At 44.8% G+C, this 17,226-nt stretch overlaps 2 protein-coding genes, 1 long non-coding RNA gene and 1 pseudogene across 3 annotated transcripts; 3 read left to right on the top strand and 1 right to left on the bottom strand.

Moving 5' to 3' along the window:
- The first annotated feature begins 1,603 nt into the window (after nucleotides 1-1,603).
- Nucleotides 1,604-2,077, top strand: LOC147098375 (histone H2A-like). The gene has a single exon (XM_085970023.1). The coding sequence runs from the start codon at nucleotides 1,634-1,636 to the stop codon at nucleotides 2,021-2,023; it is 390 nt and encodes a 129-aa protein (XP_085826149.1). The 5' UTR covers nucleotides 1,604-1,633; the 3' UTR covers nucleotides 2,024-2,077.
- Nucleotides 2,078-8,183: 6,106 nt separating this feature from the next.
- LOC147098372 (uncharacterized) lies at nucleotides 8,184-16,439 on the bottom strand. Its single transcript, XR_015074173.1, has 2 exons — nucleotides 16,363-16,439; nucleotides 8,184-8,406 (listed from the first exon to the last, which is right to left on the bottom strand). It is a non-coding gene; the product is annotated as an uncharacterized LOC147098372 (long non-coding RNA).
- Nucleotides 13,739-14,159, top strand: LOC147098374 (histone H2B-like). The gene has a single exon (XM_085970022.1). The coding sequence runs from the start codon at nucleotides 13,751-13,753 to the stop codon at nucleotides 14,123-14,125; it is 375 nt and encodes a 124-aa protein (XP_085826148.1). The 5' UTR covers nucleotides 13,739-13,750; the 3' UTR covers nucleotides 14,126-14,159.
- LOC147098373 (histone H2A.J-like) lies at nucleotides 15,148-15,572 on the top strand (annotated as a pseudogene).
- Nucleotides 16,440-17,226: the final 787 nt, after the last annotated feature.

Below are 17,226 nucleotides of genomic sequence, written 5' to 3'. Positions count from 1 at the left end.
AAACTCCAGTATGATTTGGACAGGTTGAGTGATTGGGCAGATGCATGGCAAATGCAGTATAATGTGGATAAATGTGAGGTTATCCATTTTGGTATAAAAAACAGGAAGGCAGATTATTAACTAAAAGGCAATAGATTGGGAGAAGGGGAAGTGCAACGAGACTTGGGTGTCCTTGTGCACCAGTCGCTGAAGGTAAGCAATTAGGTGCAGCTGGCGGTTAAGAAGGCAAATGGTATGTTGGCCTTCGTAGCAGGAGGGTTCGAGTACAGGAACAAGGATGTCTTGCTGCAGTTGTACAGGGCCTTGGTGAGACCACACCTTGAGTATTGTGTGCAGTTTTGGTCGCCTTATCTGAGGAAGGCCGTTCTTGCCATGGAGAGAGTGCAGCGGAGATTCACCAGATTAATACCTGGGATGGCAGGAATGACGTATAAAGAGAGATTGGGTCGATTAGGTTTATACTCACCAGAGTTTAGAAGAATGAGAGGGGATCTCATTGGAACTTATAAAATTCTAACAGGACTAGACAGACTAGATGCAGGAAGGATGTTCCCGATGGCGGGGGAGTCCAGAATCAGGGATCACAATCTAAGGATAAGGGGTAAGCCATTTAGGACTGAGATGAGGAGGAATTTCTTCACCCAGAGAGTGGTGAACCTGTGGAATTCTCTACCACAGAAGTCAGTTGAGGCCAATTCATTAAATATAATCAAGAAGGAGTTAGATATATTTCTTAAGGTTAAAGGGATCAAGGGATATGGGGAGAAAGCAGGGACAGGGTACTGAATTTGGATGATCAGCCATGATCTCATTAAATGGCGGAACAGGCTCGAGGGGCCGAATGGCCTACCCCTGCTCCTATCTTCTATGTTTCTTTGTTTCCCTTTGTTCTCAGACCCGTTCATTTACAGCGCCTGCCGACGAATTAAGAGCTTGTTCTACCGGTAAGACTCAGATTCCAGTCACATCGTTCTCTCTCAAGGCATTTTCCGGTTTTAAAAATAACTGTTGGGGGTTTATTAACCCGAGACTTCTTGCAGTGTAACAGCCCAGAATGGGAGTTCTAGCAGAGACCGGAACGGGGGCAGTTTGAACACCGTCCCTCTTCTCTTTTCACAGGACTCCCGGTTCTGTTTTCACTCCCGCCTGTGCAAAGGATCGATCGACAATTATTGAAACCTCACTTTTACAAAGATTGAGCTGGAATGTGTCCACTTACAGAATCAATGGGCATTGATTCCCACCCGTTACATTCTGAAATTAAACAGGCTGATTGTCACAGCCCGGACTGTGCAAGGGAAATATGGAATAAGACAAACGGGAATAAAACGTGCTTGGAAATCTTTGGCTAATGGTGAATTTATTTATTAACATAATAATCCTCAATTTAAAAATTATTGACGTGTTTTTGAAATTTCAAAAATCGTTGGAGGTCTGACTGTTGAGGCAGTTATTTCCGTCCTCTTTTCATTGGTGGGAAAAGCAGACTGTGATTGGTTACAGGAAAACACCAATGAAATTCACCACAGTGCGACCAATCACAAGTACGCTGTCTGCATTCCTCCAGAAGGTATAAGAAGGGCAGATGTGGGAGGAGATTTTCATTCTTTCTCTGACCGTGTTGATTGTGGAAATGTCTGGAAGAGGAAAAACCGGCGGTAAAGCTCGGGCTAAGTCCAAGACTCGCTCATCCCGGGCCGGACTGCAGTTCCCTGTGGGCCGTGTTCACAGGCTCCTGCGAAAGGGCAACTATGCTGAGCGTGTGGGTGCCGGAGCCCCGGTCTACATGGCTGCTGTGCTCGAGTACCTGACCGCTGAAATCCTGGAGCTGGCCGGCAACGCGGCCCGGGACAACAAGAAGACCCGCATCATCCCCAGACACCTGCAGCTGGCCATCCGCAACGACGAGGAGCTCAACAAGCTGCTGGGAGGGGTGACCATCGCTCAGGGCGGGGTGTTGCCTAATATCCAGGCGGTGCTGCTACCCAAGAAAACGAGCACCGCCAGCTCCAAGAGCAAGTAAAGCGCACAAGATTCAATCTAATAACCCAAAGGCTCTTTTCAGAGCCACCCACATTATCTTTGAAAGGGCTGGTTACTGTTCTGTTCTATGGGTCACAATTATACCAGATCTGATTTAACATGTTAAATCTTAAAATGTACTTTGAAAATCATTTGCCACAGTTTTGCCCATGAAGTTATCTATTCACCACTCATCTGACAATCAAACGCTGCCACATAGTGACAGGTACAATTGCTATCCTGTATGAACGAATACCCCCTCACATGCAGTACCAGTGAGTGAGTGGTAGTGCTTTTCCTATACTCACCTGTCAATTCGACACTGACACAGTACCAGAGAGTGACAGATAAAGTATCTAGTGAAGCCTCACCAGACAATTTAAAAATGTCACACTGTACTAGACAGTATCGTTTTTCAACAGCCAATCTGCCACTGACAATATAGAGAGTGACAGAGGCGTTGTCTATCATAGGCACTTTTGTCAATCTCACACTGACGCACAGTACCAGAGAGTGACAGATACAGTATCTATCCCATATTCAGCAGTGAATCCCACATTGGCACATAGTACCAGAATGACAGAGGAAGTGTCTATCCCACACTCAATGATCAACCACACTGTTCACACTAGAATCGGGTGAGCGTGATTTCAAATAAAGCTGTTGGACTATAACCTGGTGTTGTGTGATTTCTTACATTTGTCCACCCCAGTCCAACACCGGCATCTCCACACCATTCTTTCCTCAAATCAGCAGTGAATATTCCTGATTCAGTTCCAATCTCAACGTGTCTGTTGTTCTAGGACAGTGAACAGTGGAAACACAGCCTGACAGTGAGGATGTGAGCAGTTTCACAAAGTGCATCTATTGCAGGCAGCAGGAGAAAGATCACATTTCAAAATCGGTTCTTTACTTTCGATGCTTTGAGTTCTCCAGAACAGTGCTGCTGGTGATCGAGAGATACATTGCAGCTCTCTCAGATACATCAGGATCCGGGCACTGAGATATTCTGTTAACTGCACAGGCCCTCAACTCCGTTTCAATAGATTGAAAACAATTCCTTGTACAGCCCAGGTACCTGTGGTCATGTTCCAGGAAGCCATTCTGAATTTTATAGGTAGCCCCATTGGAATGGGAAATGAAACCCTGGACTGTGCAATGGGGTGGTCCAATTCCTGGTCCAGTGCTGGGTTTGGGTTGTGTCTGGAAGCTGATAACTTACTGTAGAACCGTCCTACACACCTGGTGTGGAGAATCTGAGTGCCGCTGTGCTGCAGTGAGGTCAGACAATGGCACTGTTTGTATCGCGGTTTCCCCTCACCAGATAATTTACCTTATTGCAAACAAACACATTAATTATAACTCTATTTTTATATTCTCCTGGAACCTGTCGTTATCTTATAACTAATATTAATCTCGTATTATTATTCTCATAGCAAAATACTTCAATGCGCCCGCATGAATAGGATCTTTCCTCCACCCGGAATGCAAGGAACAGTGCAGGCAGCTCCTTCTCACACAGAGTAAGTACATTATCACTCACAGAGCGCAGAGACACAGAACTGGCCTCAGTCCTATTATCACAGGCAGCAGGAACTGTCCCACTTTGATCCGAATTTCCAAAGTTACATTATGAATCTCACAGTCGTTATCTGAGGAATGTTGTCCTTATCTGAGGAATGTTGTCCTTATCTGAGGAAGGGTGGCCTTATCTGAGGAAGGATGTTCTTGCCATGGAGGGAGTGCAGTGAAGATTCACCAGACTGATACCTGGGATGGCAGGAATGATGTATGAGGAGAGATTGGGTCGATTAGTCTTATATTCGCAAGAATTTAGATGAATGAGAGGGGATCCCATTGAAACTTATAAAATTCTAACAGGACTAGACAGAATAGATGCAGGAAGGATGTTCCCGATGGCAGGGGAGTCCAGAACCAGGGGTCACAGTCTAAGGATAAGGGGTAAGCCATTTAGGACTGAGTTGAGGAGGAATTTCTTCACCCAGAGAGTGGTGAACCTGTGGAACTCACTACCACAGAAGACAGTTGATGCCTATTCATTAAATATATTCAAGAAGGAGTTAGATATATTTCTTAAGGCTAAGGGGATCAAGAGATATGGGGAGAAAGCAGGGACAGGGTACTTAATTTGGATGATCAGCCATGATCACTTTGAATGGCGGAGCAGGCTTGAGGGGCTGAATGGCCTAATCCTGTTCCTATCTTCTATGTTTCTATGTTTCTATGTCACTTGCAGCAGCAGAATAAGATGTTATTTCAAAGCCCAAACACATTGCAATGATAGGCAGATCCATTTTCACTCCCTTACTGACACACACGAACAGATAGACACTGATATGGAGTCAATGCTCGCTGCTGGCAGTACATGGACTATCAAACCCAACAACTACCATACAAGACCAGAGAATCGGAGGTAATGGACTGAACCAAATCCTGAGACAGTCACTTATGATCACAAACTAGCATTAGCTTACACAGGTGGAGAAGGAATGCAATCCAACATTCACACAGAGCAAGAATAGTACAGTACAATAGACTGTCAATTACATAATAATTCTCAAACTCACATACATTACCAGTCTAACAGATACAGAATCAATCCCACACTCTCAAACAGTAGCATAAACTGACAGCTACATAATAAAGCAGACATTCTCAAAGCAGAGACAGACAGCTACATAGTAAATTACAGAATCACACCAGAAACTGACAGACAAAACAGTACATCAATATACTGGAAACTGAGTTAGAGGATAATCCACACACACATCCTAGAGACGGATATTGCTAGGTGAAATCCCACATTCATATACCAGCTTGACAGCTATAGATAAATTCAATGCACATTTAAAAGAGACTGACAGATACAGAGTGAAACTCGCACTCACATCCCAGAGAGTGACAGGTACAGGTGGAAACTTGCACTCACATCCCAGAGACTGTCACCCACACCCACAAGCAAAGACTGGCAGAAACTCTACACTTCCATAACAGAAGCAAGCAGTGACTGATTGAAACCCTTACTCATATAACAGAAACTGACAGGTACAGAATAAAACCCCACTCACGTACTAGAAACTGACATTTACAGAGATAATACCACAATCACATACAAGAGACAGAAAGGTACAGAGTGAAATCCACACCCGCACAACAGAAGGTGACAGATACAGAATAACATCCCGGAGACTGACAGGTACAGAGTAAAGCCCACACTCACACTCCAGACTCTGAATGGTGAAGAGGAAAATAAAATTCAGGCACTGGAGAATAACAGATACAGAATAACGCCATTACTCACAAACCAGTGAGTTACAGCTGCAAACTAAATCTGACACTCCCATCCCAGAAATTGTCAGGTACTGAACAAAATCCTTACTCCTACAACAGAAAGATTATGGTACAGCATAAAACCCACACTCACATACCAGAGCCTGTCAGATAGTGAGTGAAATTCACACTCACATACAAGAGACTGTCAAATACAGAGTGAAACTCACACTCACATACCAGAGACTGTCAGATACAGAGTGAAACTCACACTCACACACCAGAGACTGTCAGATACAGAGTGAAACTCACACTCACATACCAGAGACTGTCAGATACAGAGTGAAACTCACACTCACATACCAGAGACTGTCAGATACAGAGTGAAAGACACACTCCCATACCAGAGACTGTCAGATACAGAGTGAAACTCACACTCCCATACCAGAGACTCTCAGATACAGAGTGAAACTCACACTCACTTACCAGAAGATCACAGGTGCATAATAAATCCAAGACTTGCACACCAGAAACAGAAGATAGTGAAATAAAACAACACTCACATTCCAGAGACTGACAGATACAGAATAAAATCCACACTCGCATCCAAGAGACTGTCAGCTATAAGAAAATAAGAAATAGTAGCAGGAATCTATATATATCTATATCTATCTATCTATCTATTATATGTATAAAGCGGTTCATCTGTCTGTCTGTCTGTCTGTATGTCCTCTATACACTCAAAAGTTATAGAGCGTACCTACACATATGTTATATCAGAAGAAAGCTTATGATTATGGAAGTGTCATAGGCATATTTACTTTTTGGTCGGACAAAAATTGTTCGGACAGTATACAAAAAACTTTCAAAAAATTGACAACTCCGCTCATTAGCGTTGAGTGATGTGATGGTTGACCAATCGTACAGGGGATAGCGTTGAGTGATGTGATGGTTGACCAATCGGTGCATCACGTGGGGGGGTGGGCTTCATTGTGTGTGTGGGCGGGCCATCCTACAGGGGATAGCGTTGAGTGACGTGATGGTTGATCAATCCTAAAGTTGAGTGACCTGATGGTTGACCAATCGGTGCATCACGGGGGGCATTTAATTGCGTGTGTTTGCGGGCCTAATCCTTCTGAGGTGAGGTGAGTGGCCGCCATCTTGATTTCTAACTATTGATTTATTTTTCCCACTTTTTGTGTGTTTATTTCTCCCACTTTCAACACAATTAAATCGCTTATTTTTTAAAGTTTTTTCTGAGCTCATTAATTTTCCTGGCTTTCACCCTCTTTTTTTGCTCTTGACTCGCTGCCTCCGCCGGGCACCGCAACATTGGAGGGTTACCCCGTCAACTGGGCCCGGGCCTCTCTCACAGCCTGTAGCCACTCAGGAGGGCGGCGGGGGGAAGAAAGTTTTCCCCAGCAACCGGGCCTGGGCCTCTCTCACAGCCTGTAGCCGCTCAGGAGGGCGGGGGTGGGGGTAAGAAGGTTTGCCCCAGCAACCGGGCCCGGGCCTCTCTCACAGCCTGTGGACGCTCAGGAGGGTGGAGAGGGGGGGAGGAGGGTTACCCCGGCAACCGGGCCCGGGCCTCTCTCACAGCCTGTAGCCGCTCAGGAGGTTGGGGGGGGGGAAGGGAGAAGGGTTATCCCAGCAACCGTGCCCGGGCCTCTCTCAATGTCAACCGCACGGCCCGAGAGCACGACCGAAACCGCGCAGGTCAGCGGCGGCGTCGCTCGCATGGGGGCTCCAGGCCACCAAGGCCTCTCCCACTCTCCTCCCACCACCCCCCTCTCTCCTCCCACCCCTCTCTCCTCCCCACTCTCTCCTCCCCCTCTCTCCCCCTCCCCCCTCCACCCCTCCCCCCTCCCCTCCCCCCTCCCCCCTCTTTCTCCCCCCCCTCTTCCACCCCCTCTCTCCCCCCCTCTCTCTCCTCCCTCTCCTCCCCTCCTCGCCCCCCCTCTATCTCCCCTCTACTTTTTTCATAACAACATGCCCTCAAAAAACCCTCGGCACTGCCGGGGACTCCAGCTAGTAGATTATAAAGCCCCTCAAGCCTGCTCTGACATTCAATAAGATCATGGCTGAACTTCGACCACAACTCCAATATCCCACCCTATCCCTATATCCCTTGATTCCGTTAGTGCCCAAAAATCTAAGATCTCAGTCTTGAGTCCACTCATCGACTGAGCATTCACAGCCCCATGCAATAGAGAATTCCAAAGTTTCACGATACTCTGAGTGGATACATTTATCATCCACCAGTCCTAATTTTCCGACGCCTTATCATGAGACTATGAACCCTAATTCTAGACTCTCCTGCCAGGGGAAACAGCCTCGCAGCATCTACCCCTATCAAGCCCGCTAAGAATTTGAAATTTTTCGATGAAATCACCTCTCATTCTTCTAAACTCCAGAGAATATCGGCCCATTATACTCAATCTCTCCTCATAGGACAGCCCTCTTATCCCAGGAATCAATCTCTTGAACATTTGATGCACCCCCTGTAAAGCATATATATCCTGCCTTAGATAAGGTGTCCAAAATGTGCAAAGTATTCCAGTTATGGTATAACCAAAGGCCTATATATTTGCAGCAACACATACTTACGCTTTACCGCAACCCCTTTGCAATAAATGCAAACATATGTTACCTTCCTAATTGATTACTTTACCTGCATGACAACATTCCGCGTTTCGTGTAAAAGGACACTCAAATCCCTCTGAATATTGACAGAAGTAAACCCACATTCACATACCAGAGACGGTCAGGGAAAGAGTAAAATCCTCAATCATATAAAAGGAACTGACAGATATATAATACTGTAACGATTTGTGTGCATCGCCACTAAATAATCGAGTTCGACTTCGACGAACTATAAACAAGTTGTTTATTTACAGGAACAGGTTAAATCCAACAGGTAAGGAAGCAGGTAAGATGGCTGACTGTAGGAGCACCGTGGTGTAGGTCTTTCCCCAGCGGGGATGCCACGAGGACTAACTAGAAGTTTCCCAGCTCAACTGCCAGCAGGTTTCGAGCTCTACTGTTGGAAGGTTCCGAGCTCTGACGTCATGACGCAGAGTACAGGAAAGAAGCCTGAGTATAGTAACAGACACATACAGTAAGCTAAGTTAAAGGGAATTATGTATCTCAATGTAAGGGACAACCGGTGGTACCGCCACAATACCACACAATCACACATACCAGAAAACACAGGTACAAAATAAAGCCCATATATACATACCATACTCTGACTGGTACAAAGAAAAACCCACACTCACATCCCAGAGACAATGAGGTAAAGAATAAAACATACACACACGTGGCAGAAACTGAATATTACAGTCAAAAACCCACACTCGCATCCCAGAGATATAAAAATTAGAAGCAGGAGGAGGCCATACAGCTCCTCGAACCTCACAGATACAGAATAAAGCCATTCTCACACACCAGAGACTGTCAGGCACAGAATGACCACGCACACTTCCATGCCAGAAACTGACAGGTAAAGATTAAAACCTGGCACTCTGAAGCAGAAAGTGACAGGTATAGATTAAAACACACACACACACCAAAGACTAACATATACAGAGTAAAAACTGCACACACATCCCAGCGTATGACAGATACAGAGTAAAACCCCCACATACATCCCAGATTATGGCATATACAGAGTAAAACCCCCACACACATCCCAGAGTATAACATTTACAGAGTAAAACCCACACTCACATCCCAGAGACAGACAGATACAGAATAAAATGCTCACTCATACACCAAAGACTGAGATACAAAGTAGGTCCCACATTCACATACCAGAGACTAACAGATACAGAGTAAAACTCACGCTCACATCCCAGAAACTAACAGGTACTGATTGAAATCCACACATACAACAAAAACTAAAAAGTACATAATAGAACCCACTGGCACATACAAGAAACCAAAATGTACAGAATAAATCTGATCCTCACGAACCAGACACTGACAGGGACAAAGAAAAACACACACTATGATACCAGAAACTGACAGAGACAGAATAATCTCACACTCACTCACCTGTGACTGACTGATACAGAAGAAACCCACACTCACATACCAGAAGCTGACAGGTACATAAAAAAACATACCTTTGCATAGCAGAAAAAGAAGATCGTGAAAAAGACACTCACATAGCAGAGACTGACAGATAAAGACGCAAATCCACACTCACAAACCAGAAACTTTCAGATTCAGAGTGAAACCTTTCTTCCAGTGTGGAAATTGACAGGTAGAAAGGAAAACCCACACTCATGTATCAGAAACTGACTGGTACTGGCACGGTGGCATAGTGGTTAGCACTGTTGCCTCACAGCGCCAGAGACCCGGGTTCGAATCCGGCCTCGGGCGACTGTCTGTGTGGAGTTTGCACATTCTCCCCGTGTATGCGTGGGTTTTCTCCGGGTGCTCCGGTTTCCTCCCACAGTCCAAAGATGTGCGGGTTAGGTTGATTGGCTATGATAAATGGACCCTTAGTGTTAGGGGGATTAAATACGTGGGGTTACAGGGATAGGGTGGGATATGTGTTGGTGTAGGGGTTACGGGGATCGGGTGGGATATGTGTCGGTGCAGGCTCGATGGGCCGAAATGGCCTCTATCTGCACTGTGGGGTTTCTGTGATTTCTGTGAAAACCAGTACTAGCATACCAGATATCGATGGGTACAGATTAGAACCCACATTCACAAACCAGAGACTGATTGATGCAGTAAAACTCACAATCACAAATCAGAAACAGCCAGTTATAGCAGAAAACCCAGAATCACATTTCAGACACTGATAGTTAGAGAATAAAAAATGCATTCAAATATCATAGTCAGACAGACAGACTAAAACCCACATTCACAAACCAAAGACTGACAGAAACAGAGTAAAATCCATTCTCACAGAACGGAAATTGAAAGATGCAGAATAAAACCCACACTCACATGTCAGAGACTTACTTGTAGAGTAAAACCTAAAATTCACACAGCAGAAACTGACAGGCACAGGGTAAAACCCACATTTACGTACCAGGGACTGACAGGTATAGGTTGATTCAAACACTGACACAAAGAATCGGAGGGTGACAGAATCAGAATGAATCCCACACACACATGCAGAACCAGAAAGTGATAGAGAAACAATGAATCCCTCACTGACACCGATTATTAAAGACTGATTGCTACAGAATGAATCTCACTCTCACACAAAATCCAGAGGCTAACAAAGAATGCACCTCTCTGTCACATACAGTACTAGACACTGACAAATACAGAATCAATCACACAATGACAAGAGTTTCAGAGACAGATATACAGAATTATTCTCACTCTCACACACAGTACTAGAGACTGAAAGACACAGAATTAATCTAATTCCAAGACAGACCACAAGAAACTAACATATATAGCATAAATCCCACTCATACATACAGTATCAGAGAATGACACATACATAGAATCATAGAAATTTACAGCACGGAAGGAGGCCATTTTGGCCCATTGTGTCCGTGCTGGCCAACAAAGAGCTATCCCGCCTAATCCCACTTCCCAGCTCTTGGTCCGTAGCCCTGCAGGTTAGAGTATCCCAATTGCACATCCAAGTACTTTTTAAATGTGGTTAGGTTTCCAGCCTCTACCACCCTTTCAGGCAGCGAGTTCCAGACCACAATAACCCTCTGGGTGAAGAAATTTCCCCTCAAATCCTGTCTCAACCTTCCCCTAAATACTTTAAATCTGTGCGCCTGGTTTTTGACCCCACTGCTAAGGGAAATAGGTCCTTTCTATCCACTTTATCTATGCACCTCATAATTTTACACACCTCAATAAGGACTCCCCTCAACGTCCTCTGTTCCAAGGAAAACAGACCAAGCCTTTCCAGTCTATCCACATAGCTAAGATTCTCTACTCCTGGCAAGATCCTTGTAAATCTGCTCTGTACCCTCTCTCGTGCAATCACATCTTTCCTGTAATGTGGTGACCAGAATTGCACGCAGTACTCTAGCTGAGGCCTAACTAGTGTTTTATACAGTTGAAGCATAACCCCCCTGCTCTTGTGTTCTATGCCACGGCTAATAAAGGCAACCATTTCTTATGCCTTCTTAACCACCTTATATACTTGGTCTGCTACCTTCAGGGATCTGCAGACATGCATTCCAAGGTCCCTTTGTTTCTCTACACTGCTCAGTGTCCTACCATTTAATGTGTATTCCCTTTCCTTTTTACCCCTCCCCAAATGCATTACCTCACACTTCTCCGGATTGAATTCCATTTGCCACTGTTCTGCCCACCTGACCAATTTATTGATGTCTTCCTGCAGTCCACAGCTTCTTTCTTCAGTATCAACCACACAGCCGATTTTAGTATCAACTGCAAACTTCTTAATCATAACCCCTATATTCAAGACAAGATCGTTGATATATACCACAAAAAGCAAGGGACCTAGTGCTGAGCCCTGCAGTATGACTCCCACACTCACACACAGTACCAGAGACTGACAGATACAGAATTCATTTAACTCTCACACACAGTATCAGGGACTGACATATACAGAATGAATCCCACACTTTCATACAACACCAGAGACTGACAGATACTGAATTAATCTAACTCTCACATACAGAATCATAGACTGACAAAGAGAAATGAATCACACACTAACTCAGAGGATCAGAGACAGACAGGCACATAATGAATCCCACACTCATATACAGTACCAGAAAATGATAGGGACAAAATGAATCCCAATCTGATACAGAGTATTAATGACTGACAGATACAGAATGAATCTCACTCTCAAACATAATACCAGAGACTGACAGACACAGAATGTACCTCACTGTCACATAGAGTATTTGACACTGAGTAATACAGAATCAATCCACACAGACACAGATTATCAGTGACTGACAGGCACAGATAAATCTCACGCTCACATACTGTATCAGAGACGGTCAGATACACAAAATTAATCTCACACTCACTTACATTACTAGATAGTGAGAGACAGAATTAAACTGACACTCACATGCAGTATCAGAGATGACAGATACACAGAATGAATCTCACACTCTGAAACAGTACCAAATAGTGACAGAGACAACATTAATCTAACTCACACATACAGTATCAGAGACTGAAAGGTGCAGAATAAATCCTAAACTCACATGCCATAGCAGGAACTAACAGATATAGAATAACTCTCAGTCTCACATACAGTATTAGAGATTGTCAGAGAAAGAGAATTAATCTCACACTGACACAGCGTATCAGACGGTGACAGACCCAGGATTAATACACACTCGTACACTGTACCAGCAAATGAAAGAGACAAAGTTAACCCCAAATTAAATAATGATTGGTGCAGAATGAATCTCACAGTAAAACAGTGCATCAGAGGGCCTGGCAGATACAGAATGAGTACACAATCACAGGCAGTACAATTAGTTTGCAGAGAGGTTCATTCCCACACTCACATACAGTACCAGATACGAGCAGAGGTGGAAAGAATCTCAAACTAACATCAAGCACCAGAGATTGATAGATGCAGTACGAATCCTACTTTCATAAACCGAGTGAGTAGCATATTCATGCAGAAACCTTCGCTGAAATACAGTACGAGAGACAGACTGATTCAGAGCTAATTCGACACTAATGTACAGTACCAGAGATTAACAGTTACAGAATGAATCTCAGACTCGCACACCGTCCCAGTGACTGACAGATACAGAATGAAACACAGGCTCGCACGTCTCAATGACTAAAAGATGCAGAATGAATCTCAGACTCGCACATCCCAGTGACAGACAGATACAGAATTAATATCACACACACGTACACTACCAGAGAATGAAAAATTCCGAATGAATCCCAACACTGACACATGGTACCAGAGTCTGACGGATACAGATGGAATCCCACACTGACACATGTAACAGAGAGTGAGATTGAAAATGATTCCAACAGTTACATAAATAACCAGAGACTGATACAGAACTATACACACACACACACACAGTACTAGGGACTGGCATTACTGAACTAAAGTGGCGCAGACCACCCCGCAACGCTTGAATATAGAGCACAGTTTGGACATTTAAATTGCAGACCCGTGCAGCAGAAGTGCTTGGGGCCTCTTTAATGGTCTGGGAAATGGAGAATGGGAAGATGATGATTCCTCTGCGCTTGCAATGACCTTTCTGACTGCAGGGGGCGTGCTTGTGACAGAGGTTCAATCTGATTGGATAAAAAAAGCGACCAATCAGAGAGAAGCAAAACAATGGCAAATGACATCAATTCTCAGCAGCCAATCACAACCATTGCCTTCACCCATCCCTCATTAGCATAGGGCGGTGGGGGCAGCCTATTTAAGTCGAGCGCGGAGCAGGATTGCGTCATATTGTGTCTGAAATCGAGTTTGAGAATGGTTGATGAAAAGAAAACAGTTGCCAAGAAGGGAGCCAAGAAAACCGTCACTAAACCGGCAGTGAAGGGCGGCAAGAAGCGCAGAAAGTCGAGGAAGGAGAGTTACTCCATCTACATCTACAAAGTGATGAAGCAGGTTCACCCCGACACCGGCATCTCCTCCAAGGCCATGGGCATCATGAACTCGTTTGTGAACGATATTTTCGAGCGCATAGCGGGTGAAGCGTCCCGCCTAGCCCATTACAACAAGCGGCGCACCATCAGCTCCCGGGAGATCCAGACCGCCGTGCGCCTGCTGCTGCCCGGGGAGCTGGCCAAGCACGCCGTGTCGGAAGGGACAAAGGCGGTGACCAAATACACCAGCTCCAAGTAAAACTCCACGCTGTCCTGAAAGAACAAACCCAAAACACAACGGCTCTTTTAAGAGCCACCCACAATCTCTCTGAAAGAGGTACACAATCGCATCTCCCTTTAGAATCAATTAACTAATTATTTCTTGAAAAAGTGTCATTGAGAACGTTTAAAGTTCCAGCTGTAGATTTAGTTTTGAATTCTCATAAGCAGTTTTAATGTCTTGATCGACATTAGTGTCACTGTTGAAACTCTCGCCCAGTACCAGTAAATTGCAAACACGATCCTTGGTCGCTCTTTCCCTTTGTTATCTGACCCGTTCATTTACAGCGCCTGCCGACGAATTAAGAGCTTGTTCTCGGGGTAAGACTCAGATTCCAGTCACGTCGTCCTCTCTCAAGGCGTTTTCAAATTTTAAAAATAAATGTTGGGGGTTTATTAACCCGAGACTTCTTGCAGTGTAACAGCCCAGAATGGGAGTTCTAACAGAGACCGGAACAGGGGCAGTTTGAACACTGTCCCTCTTCTCTTTTCACAGGGCTCCCGGTTCTGTTTTCACTCCCACCTGTGCAAAGGATCGATCGATAATTATTGAAACTTCACTGTTACAAAGATTAAGCTGGAATGTGTCCGCTTACAGAATCAATGGGCTTTGATTCCCGCCCGTTACATTCTGGAATTGAACAGGGAAATAATCCTGATTGTCACAGCCTGGAATGTGCAAGGGAAATATGGAATAAAACAAACGGGACTAAAACGTACTTGGAAATCTTTGGCTAATGGTAAATTTATTAACATAATCCTCAATTTAAAAAATATTGGCGAGGCTTTTGAAATTTTAAAAATCCTTGGAGGTCTGACTGTTGAGGCAGTTTTTTCCACCCTCTTTTCATTGGTGGGAAAAGGAGACTGTGATTGCTCACCGCAAAACACCAATGAAATTCACCACAGAGCGACCAATCACAAGTACGCTGTCTGCATTCCTCCAGCCGGTATATTAAGGGCAGATGTGGGAGTAGATTTTCATTCTTTCTCTGACCGTATTCATTGTGGAAATGTCTGGAAGAGGAAAAACCAGCGGTAAAGTTCGGGCCAAAGCTAAGTCTCGCTCATCCCAGGCTGGACTGCAGTTTCCTGTGGGCCGTGTTCACAGGCTACTGCGAAAGGGCAACTAAGCTGAGCGTGTGGGTGCCGGAACCCCGGTCTAAATGGCTACTGTGTTCGAGTATCTGACAAATCCTAGAACTGACCGGCAACGCGGCCCGCGACAACAAGAAGACCCGCATCATCCCCAGACACCTGCAGCTGGCCATCCGCAACGACGAGGAGCTCAACAAGCTGCTGGGAAAGTTGACCATCGCTCAGGGCGGGGTGCTGCCTAATATCCAGGCGGTGCTGCTGCCCAAGAAAACCAGCACTGCCAGCTCCAAGAGCAAGTAAAGCACACAATATTCAATCTAATAACCCAAAGGCCCTTTTCAGAGCCACCCACATTATCTTTGAAAGGGCTGGTTACTGCTCTGTTCTATGGGTCACAATTATCTCATGTTAATTAGCATGTTAAATCTTAAATTCTACTTTGAAATTCAGAGATTTGTCGATTAAGTTATCTATCCACCACTCACCTGACAATCAAACGCTGCCAAACCGTAACAGATACAATTGGTATCCTGTATGAACGAATATTCCCTCACTCACAAGCAGTACTAGTGAGTGTGGTAGTGCATTTCCTATACTCACCTGTCAATCCCGCACTAACACACTGCAAGAGAGTGACAGATACAGTATCTATCTTCCCATATACAGCAGTGAATCTCACCTTACCATATAGTTCCAGAGTGATGGAGGAAGTGTCTATCCCACACTCAATGATCAACCACACTGTTCACCCTAGAATCGGGTGAGCGCGTCCATCTGCTTTTAATGGTTTTTTGGAGTTTTCAGCTCGACCAATAAACTACTTGGCAATGGTTTTAAGCGGAACATAAACACGGTGCTGAGGTATCTGTCGAAAACATAATGGTTTCTGCTGAATCATTGTCTCTTGTTTGAGCACTCGCTTTCAGCCAGTAGATGGCAAAGACGTCTTACAGTTTGGAGAGTGTGGATTGTGTCCACACATCCAGACCGCCGTGAGTCTGGTGCTGCCCGGGGAGCTGGCCAAGCACGGGGTGGCAAAGAATGCCAGCTCCAAGTAAAACTCCACAATTTACTGACAGAAATATAAAAATCACAAAGGGTCCTTTAAGAGCCACCCACAGCCTCTCTGCAGGAGCCGCCTGTATAATGCACTGATTTCGTCAGTTTATTCATTCCGGCCAAAGTCCTGTCAATCTGGTGAGGAAATTATCAGAAAATTAGTGAAACTGCCCCAATTTAATGTCTGTCTCTGTTGAATTTAATCATTATAAATAAAATCTTTCTTTTTTGAATTTGGTGGAATGTTTCAAACTTAATTTTAAAATTGATCAATTGAGGCCAATAATTTATTCGGTTAAGAAAATGGGATTCCAGTCAAGCGACCAATCCGAAGTAGCCTCAGGTTACAGCGGGCTCCGAGAGTTAGAACTGGAGACATTACAGTCCATCCAATGACTTTTCTTAAACCCTTGAATTCCACAATCCCCGACAGTATCTGTGCAGGAAGCAAACTTCAGAAGGAGAAAAATCTCACAAGTTGGCCTCTTGTCATAGAAGCTCGGTTTAACCTATTGTGAGGTGGAAAGCTCCGGTTCCCCGTCACACCATCTGTCTGATATATAAAAGCTGAATGGAAACAGAACACTGAGCGCATGGACACCCAGGAAGACTAAAAGAGCATTTCACTGTGAGGGGAGAATACAGGGTCCGGCCCAAAGAGTCACTTGTAACCCCATAATCCTTATAATTCTGAAGCTACTCCTCACCCCAATATATCCCCGGTCCTGGGGCGCTGCTCTCTCTGTGAGGCGGTGTGGGGTTTCCAGGAAGAGCCTTTGTTTTGTGCCCTGGATGTTGTCACGGAGAACTTTACGGTGGCGCTTGGCTCCGCCTTTTCCCAGACCTTTGCCTTCTTTACCTCCTCCAGATATGACGATTCCTCACAGGAATATAAACTGAATGATAAACTCTCGCCGTCCTGAT

Source organism: Somniosus microcephalus, chromosome 29 (assembly GCF_052327205.1).
Source record: "Somniosus microcephalus isolate GS21.2 chromosome 29, FLI_Smic_1.0, whole genome shotgun sequence".
NCBI classification, from domain to species: domain Eukaryota; kingdom Metazoa; phylum Chordata; class Chondrichthyes; order Squaliformes; family Somniosidae; genus Somniosus; species Somniosus microcephalus.
This window is presented reverse-complemented; position numbering and strand designations above follow the sequence as displayed.

What these genes read in the sequence shown, in the direction of transcription:
- LOC147098375 (XM_085970023.1), top strand. Translation starts at nt 1,634, where the DNA reads ATGTCTGGAAGAGGAAAAACCGGCGGTAAAGCTCGGGCTAAGTCCAAG.
- LOC147098374 (XM_085970022.1), top strand. Translation starts at nt 13,751, where the DNA reads ATGGTTGATGAAAAGAAAACAGTTGCCAAGAAGGGAGCCAAGAAAACC.